This window comes from Lonchura striata, chromosome 9, assembly GCF_050655825.1.
Source record: "Lonchura striata isolate lonStrDom1 chromosome 9, ASM5065582v1, whole genome shotgun sequence".
Classification (NCBI taxonomy): Eukaryota; Metazoa; Chordata; class Aves; order Passeriformes; family Estrildidae; genus Lonchura; species Lonchura striata.
The window spans coordinates 24685188-24701337 of NC_140711.1; the positions used below are offsets into that span (position 1 = coordinate 24685188).

General features: G+C 40.8%; 1 protein-coding gene across 1 annotated transcript in view; it reads right to left on the reverse strand.

Moving 5' to 3' along the window:
• Positions 1-618: 618 nt before the first annotated feature.
• USP13 (ubiquitin specific peptidase 13) overlaps positions 619-16150 on the reverse strand; it is a 45948-nt gene continuing 30416 nt past the window's right edge. Inside the window, exons 9-21 of the mRNA XM_077785726.2 lie at positions 15039-15110; positions 14685-14778; positions 11419-11544; positions 9406-9559; positions 7986-8160; positions 7516-7604; positions 7043-7165; positions 5618-5644; positions 4752-4895; positions 3627-3793; positions 2985-3147; positions 1340-1424; positions 619-803 (exon numbers count right to left, since the gene is read on the reverse strand). Of these exons, the coding sequence (XP_077641852.1) occupies positions 710-803; positions 1340-1424; positions 2985-3147; positions 3627-3793; positions 4752-4895; positions 5618-5644; positions 7043-7165; positions 7516-7604; positions 7986-8160; positions 9406-9559; positions 11419-11544; positions 14685-14778; positions 15039-15110 (1513 nt within the window). The 3' untranslated portion in view covers positions 619-709. The remainder of the gene's footprint in view (positions 804-1339; positions 1425-2984; positions 3148-3626; positions 3794-4751; positions 4896-5617; positions 5645-7042; positions 7166-7515; positions 7605-7985; positions 8161-9405; positions 9560-11418; positions 11545-14684; positions 14779-15038; positions 15111-16150) is intronic.

Consider the following 16150-nt stretch of genomic DNA (forward strand, 5'->3'; position numbering starts at 1 on the left):
CTACAAAATGAACATTCAAGTGAAGATGAAGAAACCTATGTCTGCAAAAATAAAATTTCTCTTTGGCAAAAAATGTAGAGGGCACCGACAGGAGATTGCTCCTGTCTCCATTAATCTCTTAGGCTTAAGCCTGGAAAAGTCAAATCGAGATAGTGTACCACTGAATTCCAACAGATGCAACTTCAGCTGACCTTTCTCACTGCACTGCAAATAATCTCTGAAAAAGGACATTCTGCTTTGAAGAACAGCCACAAACCCTCTCCCTTCAAATGATTTCTCTAATGAGCTGGACTCTGGATGAAAACACAGGCTCCCAGGCACCAAAGAACAAATATTTGTTTGTGGTCTTCAAGGGATGAATGGACAGGACAGGCAGGAGCTGGGCTGAACCGTTTTTGCTCAACACTGAAGCTTCCATATTCTCCACACACTAGCTGCAAACTCCACCAGAAATCCACATGGCCTGTAAGGTATATAAATTTAAAACAATGTCCTATACAGCACCTAATAGAAATCTTCTGTCTAACACTTAAGGCGGCATCAAATGATTGTTTTTAAATACACTATAAACATCCCATGGTTTCATTTGCGTTTTGGCAGTCCAAGGGTTAAGGGGTCTTTTGTTGGTTTTAGATTTTTATTGTACGCTTTTTTTTGGGCAGGTTAAAAAGGCTTATGGCTTCTTAAGGCCAGGTGATAGATTTGAGGCCTAACTTGGTATCCTGTGGTAAAAATAAATGTAGCCCAGGTCTTTGGGAGGTCGTTCTGAGGCACAGACTCTAAGGTCGTTGTAGATCACCCATCTGAAAGGAAAACAAGATTGATTACATTCCATTAATATAAAAATCACCACAGGTTTATCAGGGACTTCTCAGACCCAAACATCAAAAAGAGTTTAAAATCTAAAATTAGGCATTGCAATGAGAACAAAGGATCAGAGAAACAGCCAAACCAGCTGCCAGAGTCAGGAATTGAAAAGGAGGAGGGATGTGCAGAGGCATTTGTAGTTAGAGCTCAAAATCAGGGATTTCTCAATGTCAAAAAATGGCAACAAAAGGAAGTTGGGAAGAGCTCAGGAACACTCAGCCAGATACAGAACCAATCCCCCAAACTGAATAGAGATTTGGAATGGCAAGCACTGGAGAGCCAATGGTACACTTCACCACAGACTTCAGTGGGATCAGAACTGACTCATGACATCTGTGACAGTTTTCATTTCTTGGTGGGAAACCTACAGATGGTAACAGCCTGTGTTGTCTGCCATGAGCACGCCCTGCTCTGTACAGATGCTTCAATCCAACATTTGCTCACCCCACGTGTCTCTCCCAGCTGCACTCACCTTCCTTCCTTTCTGAGGTGACAAACGTAGTGGCCGCTCATTGTGGATGTTCCCATGTGGCTGATGAACCCAAACAGCTCATACCCTGTTTTAAGAAATATAAATGGTACCCTAAGTCTTTCACTGCTACCACTGCAAGATGACTCCAGGGGAAATGTTCTTTCCAGCTAAGCACTCCCAACACAGACTCTGCATCCCCAAACTCAGTTTCTGTTAACACTGCAGCATGTTCCCAACTTAACTAGTGGCTCAGATTCACTGTCAAACATCAAACCAATCCAAATCAAACCCACAGAGACCTGTGCATATACAGCAGGGCTGTGATCACAACCCCTGCTAGGAAAAAAAAACAGCAGATTCAGTCCCAGTTCACAGAGAGCACCACAGAAAGTGCCAAACAGGGAGTGCATTCTGCACACAAATTAGCTATGTCTATACACGTGATCTTCTATAAATATGTTTATCTCCTATAAATCAAAAAACTCATATTTCAGCAGCACATAGAGGAGAGGACAGGAAAGAAAGCTCTTCCTTTAACACAAGGACAATTTCTATGCTTAAAGTGTCTGGTTCTTGATCCCCATCCATTCATGCCACTCACCTGAATTATCACTAAAACGAAAAGGGTACCTTCTTTCAGGGTATTGCATAAGGACATGGGCCTGCATTTTGCTGGAGAGGGCTTTCTGGAGCAATTTCATAGAATCATGCTTGTTGTCAGTAAAGGGTCTCAGTCTATAAAGGCTAAGTACCACAAAAAATAATTATTCCAAGTTTGTTGTTTTGTTTTTTTTTTTTAATTTAGTAATAATCAATGTTCCCATGTCTCCAAAAGACATAAGGTTGATATTCATAATGTTAATATAGCAGTAGCAACCACAGACACAGAAAATCAAATTGTCTGGATTTTTTTTTTCCTATACCTTTACATTCCAGATCAGAAGTAGAAGTTTAGAACATACTACAGTTATTAGAACTCATCACTAAAGACCCTTCAAAAAACTTTCTGTGACATCCTTATCACCACCACTGAACTTTTGTACCCCAGCACTGTGACACCTCCAGGAGGTTATTCTCAACTTTGCCTGCTGTACATTAGCCCCATCTTGTGGTTTATTTAGCAGCAGTGTGACAGAGAATCTCAACCAAAAGAAAATGAAATATGCAGGACACCGACTATACCTGTGGTATTGAGAACAAGGAACTTGGTGGAAGGGATTATCAAATTGCCCAGCAGACCACAGGAGGACAGAAACTTAGGTGGTCTGTAGCAGCAGTGCTGTCTTTAGGCTGCTCAACCTCTGAAGATTTAAACATTCTAGCTTTTCTTTGTCTTTTTATCTTAGAACAACAGAACACAAAGTAAACCTAGGCCAGGAGAGACTTGTGTGCTCTGGTAGCAAGAAACTTTGGGCTCTGGTTATTCAGTGAGTTCAAGCAGAGAGTTTTCTGAGCAAACACAGCCCACAAAACTCAGTGGCCCACAGAGCTGCATTCAGCCCCAGAAATAAGACTGCAGTAAATTGTCTGGATCATGTCCAAAAGAACCCACAATAACTACTTTCAAAACAGAAAGGAGCTTTATGAATGGGGTGGGTGTGACACAACAGAGTGACAGCCAGGTCTAAGCTGGAGCAGAACTTACTTCCAGGGCCATCTTTGATCCTGGGTCCCTCTGACCCTGTCTCTGAAAGGATATTGGCATTAGCATTGTTCTCCATATCCATCGTGTCCAAGGCAGGGTCACTTTCTTCCTCAGGGTCAGGGTGGCTGAAGATCCACTCCAGTGCACGCTCCAAGTTATTGTTCTGCCAGTCAAACAATCAAAAGAGCAGCCTTTAATACACTCTCTAACACCATGCTGCCTTTGAACAGATTAAGGATCATGTTTACATCACTTAAAAATTTTAGGATACCTCTACCTCCCTGAAAAATAGTATTCAGCAAGCACTCTGCAAAGCCTGATATATAGAAAAGAAATAATTCCACAACTAAGACCCACTGCCCCAGGTTCTTATCTTGCAGATACACAGTCTCCAGGCATCCAGGTTATTTTTCAACAGGTAGTAAAAGCAGGTATGTTTTCCTCACTGCCTTCAACTCTTTACCACAAAGCATCTTCCCCACTCCAGAGCAGTCAGGCATCCCACACTTTGCCAGGATAGTTCCAGGCTCACCATCCACTAATTGGATTTATACACATGTTTCAAGGCTTCTGAGCACTCACATGAGCAAAGCACAGCACACGAAAATGAACCCCAGTGCCACCAATAACCCATGAACTCACTGTTGCCTTCAGTGCCTGAATAGCCAGATCCCTTTGGAATCCCATGGAATTGATAATTGCAACCATCTCTTCAGGAGGCTGGTTATCTAACCCTACAGCTCCTAAAGCAGCTGCCCCACTGGAAGCCACTTCTCCAAATGCAGGTATGACCAATGGCTCAGCAAAGTCTGGAACAAACAAACATTCATCAGTTCCTTCCTTTGCCTCACTTAACTGGAAAGTCAACAACAAACACGAACAAACAACACAGAGGACCTCAAAAGCAGTCCTGAAATAAATATAAGTTCATTTCACTGGCATCTAAATTCAGATTACATGTGTGTAAAGCCTTAAAAACAACAAAATGGATGTGCACTTTACAAAATATCTAAGTGCTCATACTGAGCAGACTGGAATAACTCAGCACATTGCAGAAGTGAAACAACTGCAGGAAAGCAGCAAAGATTGGTGTGGAAGCAATGATGACATCAGGATAATAGACAACCCAGCACATAGATGTAAAATGAACTGATTCCATATCTGAAAATGTCTGCTAAGCCCAAGTGAAACTCATTCCCCATTTACACAAGCGACACAAAAGCTCATGGTGAAGCGTGAACCCAACCAAATCTGGAGTTTCCTGGCAAGGGAGTACTCAGATGCACTCAGTGCTCAGTCATGAGTCCAAACTTTGCACAGATGAAACACAGGAAGTGGAGAACATCCAGCAGCCCTGTCCACCACTAGACAGCCCAAGTATGGCATGAATGCTCCAGCCTGAGCTAGAGAAGGCTGATATGGAAGGAAAGCATCCAGACCACAGGATTCTTTGTACTTACACTTGGTCACAAGTCAGCTTCCCCCTTAGCAGCACGGACCTAGCCAAAGGGTGGAAACAGAGCTGGCCCACACCAGTGGTGAGGACAGGACTTCTGGTGTAGCTTAGTTTGTTGTCTTCTTCTAGGCAGAGGATACCACATAATGGTCAAGATCTGCACATCCCAGGAGCAGCTTAGGAAAATTCACTCACACCTCCAGGTGGGGAAGGGGGGTCGTTGTTTCTCTGTCACACATTATAAAATTTCTACTGACTGCCAAAATCCACAACCAGGAGCTGAGTTTAACTTACACCCTCCAGTCACTGACCTGGTTCTTCCATGTGTGCAATGATCCAGTTGAAAGCAACTTCAGCCCCCAGGTTGCCTGTATAGTATACAGCTTTCCGACACGCTTCCAAAGGAAAGCCCATCTCTGCCAGCTGCATAACTGAGGACTCATCAATATCTAGGGCTGCAAGAAAGGACCTTCTAAAATATAAAAGTCTCATTTCATCCACTGCATAATATTTCTTATTGTTACTCACGGTGCCATACATTGCAGTACATATTGCTTGGACTTGGTTTAGTATTTCAATAAACCCACAGCCATCAGAAAACAGGCCTGTACAAAGCATTACAGTTGTTGTTATGGACTTACTGATAATCTTTTGTCTCAGCAGGGACACAGATCCCCACATAGTTCATTAAATCTTGATGAATTCCTACAGGACTTAATTTATTTTAAAATACGTCAGCACTAGATTTTAAGGGGTGAGGAAGTCAGGGGCTGAGCTCAGCTAGAGATGGCAGCCAAAACCAAGCCCTTCTCAAAGGCAGGATCTTGCAGGTTAGAGAAATAACAGCTGCCAGATCTGGCAGCCTCTGGATGACAGGGTCAGACAGCTTTGTGGGAGATCAAGAGTGCAGAGGGAGCCAGGATTGAGAGGCTGAGACCCCCAGCACTGCAGGACCCTCCTGAGGAGCAGCAGGCAGAGGAGCAGCTCATATTCTGGCTATACTAACCCTCAAAGAGAGTCCTTCACACATGGAACTAAACACTGAACAAGCACAGAAATCAGCTTTTGTTTGGAAGCATGCAGAGTAAGGCTTCATGCATCTCTATGAAGAGAGAGAAGCCATTAGCTGAGCAAAAGCATAACAATTTTTTAAATAGTAGAAAAATGAGATACGTACACTCCACGAAATGGTTCGCCATGTGATCTGAAAATTAACAATGGGGAAAAAAAAAACAGGGAAAAGGACATACATGAAGGCTCAGCAGATCCATATGGGTAAAACAATTCCATATTTTTAAACTCGTAGAAATATTTGACCTCAAGAAGAAAGGGCAGTTTCATCCTTACTTCCCTCATGTTTTTGCCATGAATTAGAGCAGGGATATTTCTGTTCTAATTGTTTTCCCTAACTCATTTCAGAGCAAAATGTCACTGATACCATAAACCAGTAGGAAATAAAGCTGATGGCTGACCTAAGCAAAAATCTTAAAAATAAAGCACCATCACCCATGCATTTACACTAAAACTAGGTCAGTCCATTCAGCCTGAGGGTAAAAAGGTACAAGCCTTCATGAGGAAGTTACCTAGATAAGGGATGGAATTAAAACCTTTAGAGAATTGAAGTTTGTCATATCCTTGCTCTGCACACAATTTCAGGTATAGCTTTCTTTCACATATATACAGCTTGGTATTCTGCCACCATTATTATAAATATCCAAGCAAATGGGGGCACTCATGTCATGAGAGCAGCTGCATTACTGGCTTCATATTAAATTCTGAGGCACTCAAACTACAGTCATCTGGGGGAAAGTGCAGCCACCTGGGTCTAAGGTCACACCATAAAAACATGATTTTACTTGCTATAAACCATTTGATTCTGCAGGGAAACCCAGGGAATAAAGAAGGAGGATATTTAATATTCTTGTTTCTGAACTTTAGCATAAAAGAAACAGTATTTAAGGAAAAAAGAACCAGCATAGCATTTTAATCACTCCTCTTTCTTTCTTCTCCACAAACATTATAGTCAGCTGTTTGCCATCTTCTCCTTGAGACAGAGCTTTTTTAATGCAGCCCATGTACATCCAGAGATGAGGACTATGAATGCAGGCACAGTTGTTAAGGCCTAACAATTCTTGTAATTTTAAAATAAATACAATTTAGAGTCTTAGCCTATGCCTGGAAAGCTGTTCTCTTAAACTGTAGTCCTTTGTGTATTAAGTATTGTTGTATTGTGCTGGGCCTGGGAAGGGAACAGTGACTTTACTCCAAGGGAGCCATGGACATGCACTGAAGGTTCCCTGGAGACAAGGACAGCAACATCAATTATCAAACTTCCAGGGAAAGGTGTCCCTACCCATGGCAAGGGGCTTTAGATGACCTTTAAGATCCCTTCCAACTCAAAAAACTGTGTGATTCTATAATAAATCCCCAAAATAGAAAAGCTGGAAGAACTAGGTTGTCCAGTAGGGATGAAAAAAGGTTGTGGGGTGTTGTAACAATCTTCAATTACAGAAGCACAGAGCTGGGTTTTGTTCATAGTTCAAGAGAATCCCCATGTGCTGGAAGGAAAGAGGAATACAGGGGAGAGTAAGTCAGCAAATACCTTTTGGGTCATCAGGAATGACAATGGGAGGAGCAATGTCTGGGAGTTCCTCTTCTCCTGGCTGGAGCCCCCTGGCCCGAAGGTGACTGATATCCAGGAAATCTGGCATGTCAATAGAAACATCTGCAAGAGCAAAGAAATGGGCTAAGTTTCTGCAGCCAGCAAAACAATCTTATGGTGCAACCTACCCCTTCAGAGAGGGGACTCTGGCACTCAAGCTACAGGAACAGCCAGGATTCTCCTTCTGAAAAGAGCTCTTGGAGAAATTTGGAATGCCAAATTACAATTTAACCAGCTCAGATTACATGAAACTGTGTTTTAGATCCACAGACCTGATGGTTAAATTTGTTGTAAAAGGGAAGAAGATTCAATAAGGATCTTCACAGTACAGACTTAAGACTTGAGTCAGGTCCTCAGGTTTGCACAGCTTATTAATTATCTGGGATAGAAAGGTAAATTAAAAAAGCACATACCAAGCTTTTTGGGTATCCAGTCAAGGCCAAAGGTGAATTTCTTTATCTGCACCACTAAGTACTCAGGAAAGGAAGCAAAACGGGAAGTCCTGTGAAGGACAAGAAACACAATTCATTGAAATCAGGCAACAGAATCCCCAGCAGCACAGATCCCAGTACCTCATGCACACCTGACATGAGGTTTTGCTGGTTGATACCAAGGATCCAACCCTACAAGCATTTCAAGTTCAAGCTCTCAACAACCAGACTGCATTGCTTCTTGGTGCCTGACCATTGAGAACAAATAATTTCCTGCTCAGTTCATCATTACAACCCTTGCAAGGCTTGGTCTGCACATTACATTGATGAGCCCTAACACTAATGTGATGCCAGAGCTCACTGAGCATCTGTGTGTTTCTCTCTGCACCACGTCCAAGTAGCAAGATAAGCACAGAGCACAGTTTTTAACAAGCAGCCAGACACACACTTACTTAACTCCTGCAGATTTTGCTTGAAGGGCACTGCTCCAGAAATCCTCTACGTTGCTTGGTTCAGAAAAGGCCTGCAGACAAGCACTAAATGGGATCTTGGCACGGACCAGCTCTGGCAGAGGTCTCCTTGCAGCTTCTGCTTCTCGCCTCTTCAATTCATAGGCAATTAATTCATCTGAGAAATACACACAACACTAGAAGCTAATGAACATTGTCGTGGTTATGTGTTCCTCATCAGGCTTATTTTTGCAAGTTTTAGAAAACAAAAACCTACTTAGCAATAAAAGTTTTACATACTTTAAGCTAGACATCAAATCTTTTTGTCTGCACTGGGATCAGGAGCTACACTTACAGCCACATCTCTGAGCTTCCTGTTCATGGTTAAAACACAGAACTGGAAATACCAGGACACAGGTATGAGAACTTTGTCACAACAGCCAAAATCCTGCGTGAACAGTAATGCCACACACCCACTTCATCAGAGCTCAATCTGAGTTGGAAAGTTATTGCTGTCTATCTGTGTCATCTGACTTTTTAGACAGGCCAGGATTATGTATGATCTAGAAAAAGTCTTGACACTGGTAAGCTGAGCAGTGACATATGGTAAATTCACAAACTAATCTGTCTCCTGAGTCATTACCTGGAAATAACATGTTCTTTTATAAGCAACAGAGTCAGCACTGAAACTGATGAACAAAGAATGAAAAGTTCTCCAAAACTTCATGTCCAGTGCAAGGAGTTGTAGGCTAACTAAGTAAAAAGAAGGTAGAATTCTCTGCCTTGTGGTATTTTATAGGATCTCATCAAACAATCAGAATAGAACCTTCTGGTTTTAAAATATTTTAAATGTTCAGATTATGTAGGAATCAGAGGCACATCTCCCTTCACTTCTACCTCAAGCATACATTTATTATGTTATTCTGCAAGGCTCTTCAGCACTGACTGCAGATGCAACCACAACTTGTCAGTGCCTCCATCCTACTCCCAAGTCTTCAAACCTCCTTGGCCATTTTCTCCTTTAAAACCAAGGATGCTTTTCACAGGGGAGAAAAAAACGCTCCTGCTAATTAAATCAACATCCAACACTTCCTCCCTCCTTCCTCCCCTAAAGCCCAGAACATCCAAATTATGTATTTTAGATTTATACATGACAAACTACCTTATACTCCTATTCTCTATTACCACATTAGATCTTATAACCTGCTCCTAAAGAACAGAAAGCAGATTTGTGGGGTTTGGTTTCAGGGGTTTTTTTTGCGTGTGCTTTTAAAATATATTCATTAGCTAGTACGTTCATTTTTATAATGAAGTTTTCCCAAACTGTTTTATTGTGCAGGACGAAGGGGATTCAGTACTGGTGGGGATCTCTGGGCACAATGTGGCACATCCCTGGGTCAAGCAGAGCAGTTTGCTCCTTTACCTTTGTTTGTAGCTGCCTCCATGGCCACAGGGAGCTGCATGATGTAGTCCACCCTCTCGGTGTAGCGCACCTTCCTGGACTGGCAGCACTGCGTGCGCTCCTCCACCAGGAACCGGAAAACATCGCTGGGGTTCTCTGAGCCCACGGGGTTCCTCTGAAAGGGACAGCACACCCAGTCACTTCTGTGCCTGCTGGAACCCTGGGGGCTACAAATTTTAGACTTTCTGTGCTGACAGACACCGACCCCCATGAGAACACTGCGTTTTAGGGAAGCCTGAAGGCGTAGAGAAAGCTTCCAAAATTGAATGATAGAACTGAGATTATGAGTGTGTGGTTTGGATAGCAGTGTGTAATATCCCATAGTGAAAATCCTAGAGTTGAAGGTTTTAGAATGTAGTAATATATATAAAGCAAAGTGTAAGTTCTAAAGCAGAAGATAGTCTTTCTTATCTTCTTCTTCTTCACCTTCTTCTTCATAGGTTTAAGTAGTATTGGGTAATTGGATAAAAAAGTCCCCATTGCAGAGCACAAGAAGTTAGTTATTAGCTTAAAAGTAAAAATAATTAGGTGTAATTTCTTAATTATATAGTTTATCCTTTAAAAGCCTTGCAGAGAAAAAGATACAACTTAATTTTTACCATGTTAGAGAGAAGTACTGTAAAACCCACAACTTGTAAGACTATAATATAGATAAGGACTAATAAACATCTAAGTCCAAACAAGAAATAAAATCCTGTGATTTAATCCCAATTTTAGCAAAGAAAAGAAGCAAAAGAATCGACATGTGGTGATCACTAAAACGACCAGAAGACTCAAAGGCTGCTGGTTGTTTTAAGGCAAGCACAAAGACACTGATCAGGCAGCTCAGCTCACACTGGATTGCGTGCAGAGCTCTGGCACCTACAGAGAAAACCACCAAAATCCACAATTTCTGCACTCACAGCAGCATCCTTCTACACACAGAACTTGCAGCGTATGCACCCCAAGAACCTGAGTCAAGGTGAACAGAAGGCAGGAAGGTGGCATGTTACAGTAAAGACAGAAAGCTCAGATAAATAACATGGTGCATCCTCTCAGCAAGTAGAATTGCTCCTACCACTCTGAATATGCATTGAAACAGAACAAGTAACTTGTAGTTCATTATCCAGATGGGAATGTCATGCAAATAATATACCTCCTCTTTGTTGTTCATGTTAATGTCCCTTATCAGGCAAGAAACAGAAAAGTCTCCTCTAACCACCCTATAATCAGTACATGCATTTAGGGATGTGGAACATTATGCATACAAATGTGAGTAACTTCATCTAGAGACTGAACACATGAATAAATAGGCTCAATTCCTGAGGAAGATGGGAAAACGAGGGAGGAAGGGTAGACAAGAATTGCTTTACATCAAAACTGCATGTATTTGTAAATTCCTTTTCAGAAAGACAGCATTAAAATTCACAGTATGATTCCTTTACACACAGCACTGAGCTGGAGCTTGGTGGAACTAAAGCTTTTTAGAGAAATATTCCATTGACAAACATCCACTCTGCTTTCAGCAGAGGAATCCTTCCTCCCATGATTCAATAACATACAGCTGGGATTTGTAAAACAGCTGGACAGGGTAATTAATTTGCTCCCAACGATTATATGAATTTGGAACAATAACAATAATAATCATAATACCCAATTCATTAATATTCCATGGCACACTTCAATATGGTAAACAGGAACAGCAATTTAAAAGGTCACATATGTTTATGAATCTTATAGCCTGTACAGTGAAGCTTGACCTCTTCATATTTGTTATCAGCACCACTGGCCCTGTTCATGATCCTGCAAGAGTCTAAAGTAAAGAAGAATTAAGAAAGTAAATGTTTCTAAAACAAAACACATTGTAATTAGTCCCACCTTCTACATATCTAAGGCTAAAAATAATACAAATAAAATATAAGCCACTCATGTAAGAGTTTAGCCTTAATTATCTAATATAACCAGAAAAAGAAGCAGCAATTCAGGTTTTCTCACCTCTACTAGATTTATAAGATGCAGGAAAAATTCCTGTGCATCTTGTTGTCTATTGGAGGAGAATTCTGGGTGGCCTTTACTTATAAAAGCCTTGAACATTCGAGGAGATATTCCATTGTGTTGAGGCTAAATAAAGAGAGAAAAACCATTTTAAAAGGAATTTTTATTAAATCATGAACCAAATATCTCAAAGTTACTCCACTAAATCTATCTATGGCCCATTTCTGGCACTGGAGGAATGATATCTTCCATTTCACCTATTTTTCCATTTTAATAAATATGGAAAGGGTCCTGAAACAAGATCTGGGGGAGGTTTAGAATATGTTTTATGGCTTAGTTCCTACAGAACTCACTCTACCTGTCCTTTGGCAATTGGCATTTTAGAGATTACTGGAGGTTTTTAAAGGTTAGTAGTTTTCAGAAAGGCTGAAAGCCTACATTATTATATAACATTTGATGTTGCTTTCAGAACCCTGTGCCAGAGCATTGAAGCACTTTGGTGTGTCAGCTGGCATCTTTCCTCAGGACAAAACCTTTCCAGAGAGCTGTGCAGAACCAAGCAGAGAACAACTAATGTGTGCAGCATGCATTCCCAGGTGAGTTGTTATGAGCAGACATGAATTTGCAATTTGCAGGTGTTGGTCATGTTGAAAAACCATAACTTACTTCCTTTGGCCATTCAGTTACATCAGGAGCAAACTGCTCTAAATTAGAAAATCTCTGGCTTCCAAGACAGTCCTGGTTTTGACTTTCTAATCCTTTATACCACTTTAAGAACCTCTCCAACCATTCCAGATCCTAGCTATTATGCCTTTCAAATAACATTTTTGAAGGGTCAGAAGCTATTAGTCAAATTTGCCCTCACCATTCATAAAACCAAATAATTTTCTGGATAATCCAATCAAAAGTATAACCTTTACGAGCTCTCAGAGGCTGTTAAAAACTCAGCCAATTTCATTCCTTATTACTCTTGCACTGTCATATGAATATAAAAATAGAAAAAGCAGCATGAAATGGAGCATAAAATACTGGAAGAGTAAATTTTTTTTCTTTGTTTCACCAGGGTGCAGTATGCCTAGACCCATTGAAATCAGAAGCACATTCTAATTTTTAAATGCTTTTTCCAGTTTTGGCAGTACACCACCAACCACATCAGGCCAAGATGATCCTTAAAGGCTCCCATCAAGAGACAGAGTCTCTATGGCTTGGACAGAGAGATGTTCTGGGCATTTCTGCATCCTGGGTTATGCATTGCTTCAGTGTCCTCAGCTGCCTTTCATCAAAACTAGGACTGGGGAGAGAAGTGCACTCTCTCCCCAGAGAGAAGTGCTTACAAAGCACTATAACTTCACATTATAACTCCTTCCTATGCCAGAAGCAAAAATGTGGCACAATTCTGTATAATGCAGCGAGTTTGGAATCAAGCCTTGTTTCCACCTCTACACTTTGTACTCAGCCACTTGAGCAGGAAGAAGAGGAGCATGCCATGTGTGACAGTCTGCAAAAAAAGGATTGAATCTTGCAACCTCACCCCAAGGACAATAAAAGGAAAAAAAAAAAAAAAAAACCAAACCCAGAAGAAATGTTAAAGCTCAAAGCAGAAAATCAAGCCCTGGCTGATGACCCTTTAGGCATTCAGCCTCTTTTCAATCCTAAAGTGGGTCCAAGAAAAATGCTGCCATTTCCAGGCTAAACTTCTGTGGTAAAAATTTTCAACTCCACAGCACCACGAATATTTATTGGATACCTGGCATACTTTCCCCATCAACAGTTGCAAAACAGTTTAGCTAAATATAGATTGTGCTGGACCACTGGAGATCTCATATGAATGCTTTTACAGGCAACAACTCCCCAAAACTTTGGATGAATTCCAAAGGCTCAGAAACACTGAGAACTTCTTTGCATGTAGAAGGGAAAAAAAAATAAAGGAACAAAAGTAAAATTAATAATTGATATTATAGACACAAAGCAGAAGCACTTAAAAACATTTAAGGTCTAAAATGCTAAGCAAACAAAACAAAAAAAAAGCATCCTCAACCTGAAAGAAACAAAGATTTGTATTGCAAGAGTGAAGAAATAGAGAAAATATCTACACCTGACTTTTTCTGTAAACAATTCATCAGTACAACAAGCAAAAAAAAAAAAGCTGTAAAAGCTGTTTCAAATCCTAATATATGCTCTGAATTTCTTGATAAGGATGCTTCATGCATGCAACTTCAGCTTCATTAAACTGAACTAATGAACACATGTTAAATGTCAGTAGATGCCTACTAAAACCTGACAGAGTTTTATACCATCTGTCATTAATGAGTTCTCAATATCTCATCCAATGGTGGCTGCTGAGCTAAACATGGAGGTGCAGCTTTATTCCAAGGATTCAGATCCCTGAACTTCTAGCACAGTATATCCCAGTCACATCCTGTATGTATTTAGGAAAGCAGGTCAGTCAGTACACATAATTCAATGTATGGAGTTTGCTGCAATCTGTGCACTATTCCTTTGTCCCAGTGCAGTGCTGATTATCCTTGAAGTTTATTTAATGGGAACAAGCAGGATTCATTTTCTGTTCCAAAACAATGAATTGCCACTGTACAAAGCAATTGCCTGGGAGACACACGACTTCCAGACCACGCAAACTACTCTGCACCAGATGCTCTGTCTGACCAAAATCTTATTGGCATTCTGATTTCAGGAGAAATTCCTATGTCAATAAGTGATAGATGAAGGCAGAGGAAAATATCTGTTTCTGTGGCAACCACCACCATCCCTCCATGGCAGAAGCATGCATTACTCCTGTGGCTCTGCGTGGTCCCTCCATCTCCAAAGCCCCCAGCACCACCTAATCTCCATTACCTTCTCCTGAAATCAAGTGGAGTATTGTCAGACACTTCCTGGAAACAATTCTTTAGCTCTTTATACTTCTTTCAGAAATTTAAAGAGGGTTGAGAAGTTTGCTTCCAGGACTCTCTGCATAGCATTGTTGCTCTTGTTGTTCCTCAGAGAAGACAAACATTGGTTGCAAGTTGTGTGAACATTTGCACTCATCACTGGAGCAGCAGAGCACTTTATCAGTGCTTGCCTTGATGCACTGCACAAATAGTGCCTGACTAATTTATCCCTGACTTAGTAATCTTCACATTCCACCTTGCTAAGCATCCCACCCATGCTGGACCCACACGTGTTCCTCAATGCCCAGCACCTGTTCCCCTTTCTCAGGATATCACTTTTACCTAGTTACCAGTGGCTGTACAAACTCAGGCAAATACCTTGTGTTCTTCTTTCATCACCTGCTCAATGAGCTCAGATTTCATGGGTGGCTTAGAGTATTGGCCTGAAAGGAGGCCATGTCCCAGTTTAGCCCTGTAAGGAAGAAAGTGGAGGGGTAGAAACAAACGTGAGAAAAACAGAAAAGAAGACTTACTTCAAACAACACAAAAAGAAATTTACTGCTTTTGACTCCTTGATGAACCATCATTACCTGCAACTACGTGGTCAAATCTCAATCTCCCTGTACCGTATCTCACTTCTGAGCTCATGAAAAAGAGTTCTTTTGCTCTGCCTTTAAATCATTTAGATTCTATTTAACCTGACCAAGTAAATAACTGAGAAATGTCACTTACATCTGAGTATTGAAATCTTGTGTTGGATCAAGAGGGGAGTAGTCAAATATTCGTGGAAGGTTTCCCACATACCTGGGCAGCAAGAACAAAGCAGAAACATTCAAATATTGTAGCTGAGTCATTCAGTCTATCCCCAATGAGTGCTTCTATCATGCAAAAATAATAGTAAAGAAATAAAGAAATAGACATTGAGGTTTTACTTGGAAGCTTCTAGCTATAAAGAATATGGCTGTGTTGTCCATCTGGAATTTACATTCTATTCCCTACTCTTGCAAAAGCTGCAGGATGGTATTGGTCAAAACCACAGAGCTGAGCTGAGAACCAGTGTACTTTTTACTCCCAATTAATATAACTGAGTAACTTCAGGTTAGTATCACGACAAAAATATGTAAAAAGAACGTTCCAAATGAGTTTCACAAGAAAAGTCATTCTGATAACACTGAGGGAAACATTATTCTAGCCAGCCTGCTGGAAAGTGAAGTATTCAGCAGCACTCTCTGAGCACTGGCTGCCCTTGAGCACAGGACAAAACAGGCTGGGTAGGTATGGTATGTCACTATTCTGAGTCCTCCAGGTAACTCCCAGGACCATGCTGTGGAAAATAATCTTCCTTTACAAAGTTCATTTTGATATTTTTCAGTGGTGGAGGTAGAAGAGCTGGCATTTAATAAATCTACAAACTGTACTCCATGTGACTAACAAAGCAAATAAACACAAGTTTTCTCCCTCTTCTCCAGAAGGTAATTTCTAACATGAAAACCTGGGAGATTTTCCGAAATCTAAAAGCTTCACTTCCAGCATATGCTGGAAGGAAATGGTACTCTGAATTTTATTTCAAACCATGGACTGTCCTTTATAAAAAGGCTTCTCTCCTTGGAGTGATGTGTTCAGCTTTGATCAGTCAGGAGTATTTAATATTTTTCTGTTGTGCTTTTGTCCTTTTATTCTTTTAGTTATTCAGTGGAAGAATACATTTACACTATTCTTGTCATTTTTTAAAATTTTAATTAAAATGTGCCTCTGATAGTTCCTCCCTTTAGCCAGACCTGCATGCAACATGTGCACTGTTTTTCACTAGCATGGATAAATATCAACATGTCTGTGCCAGTTTT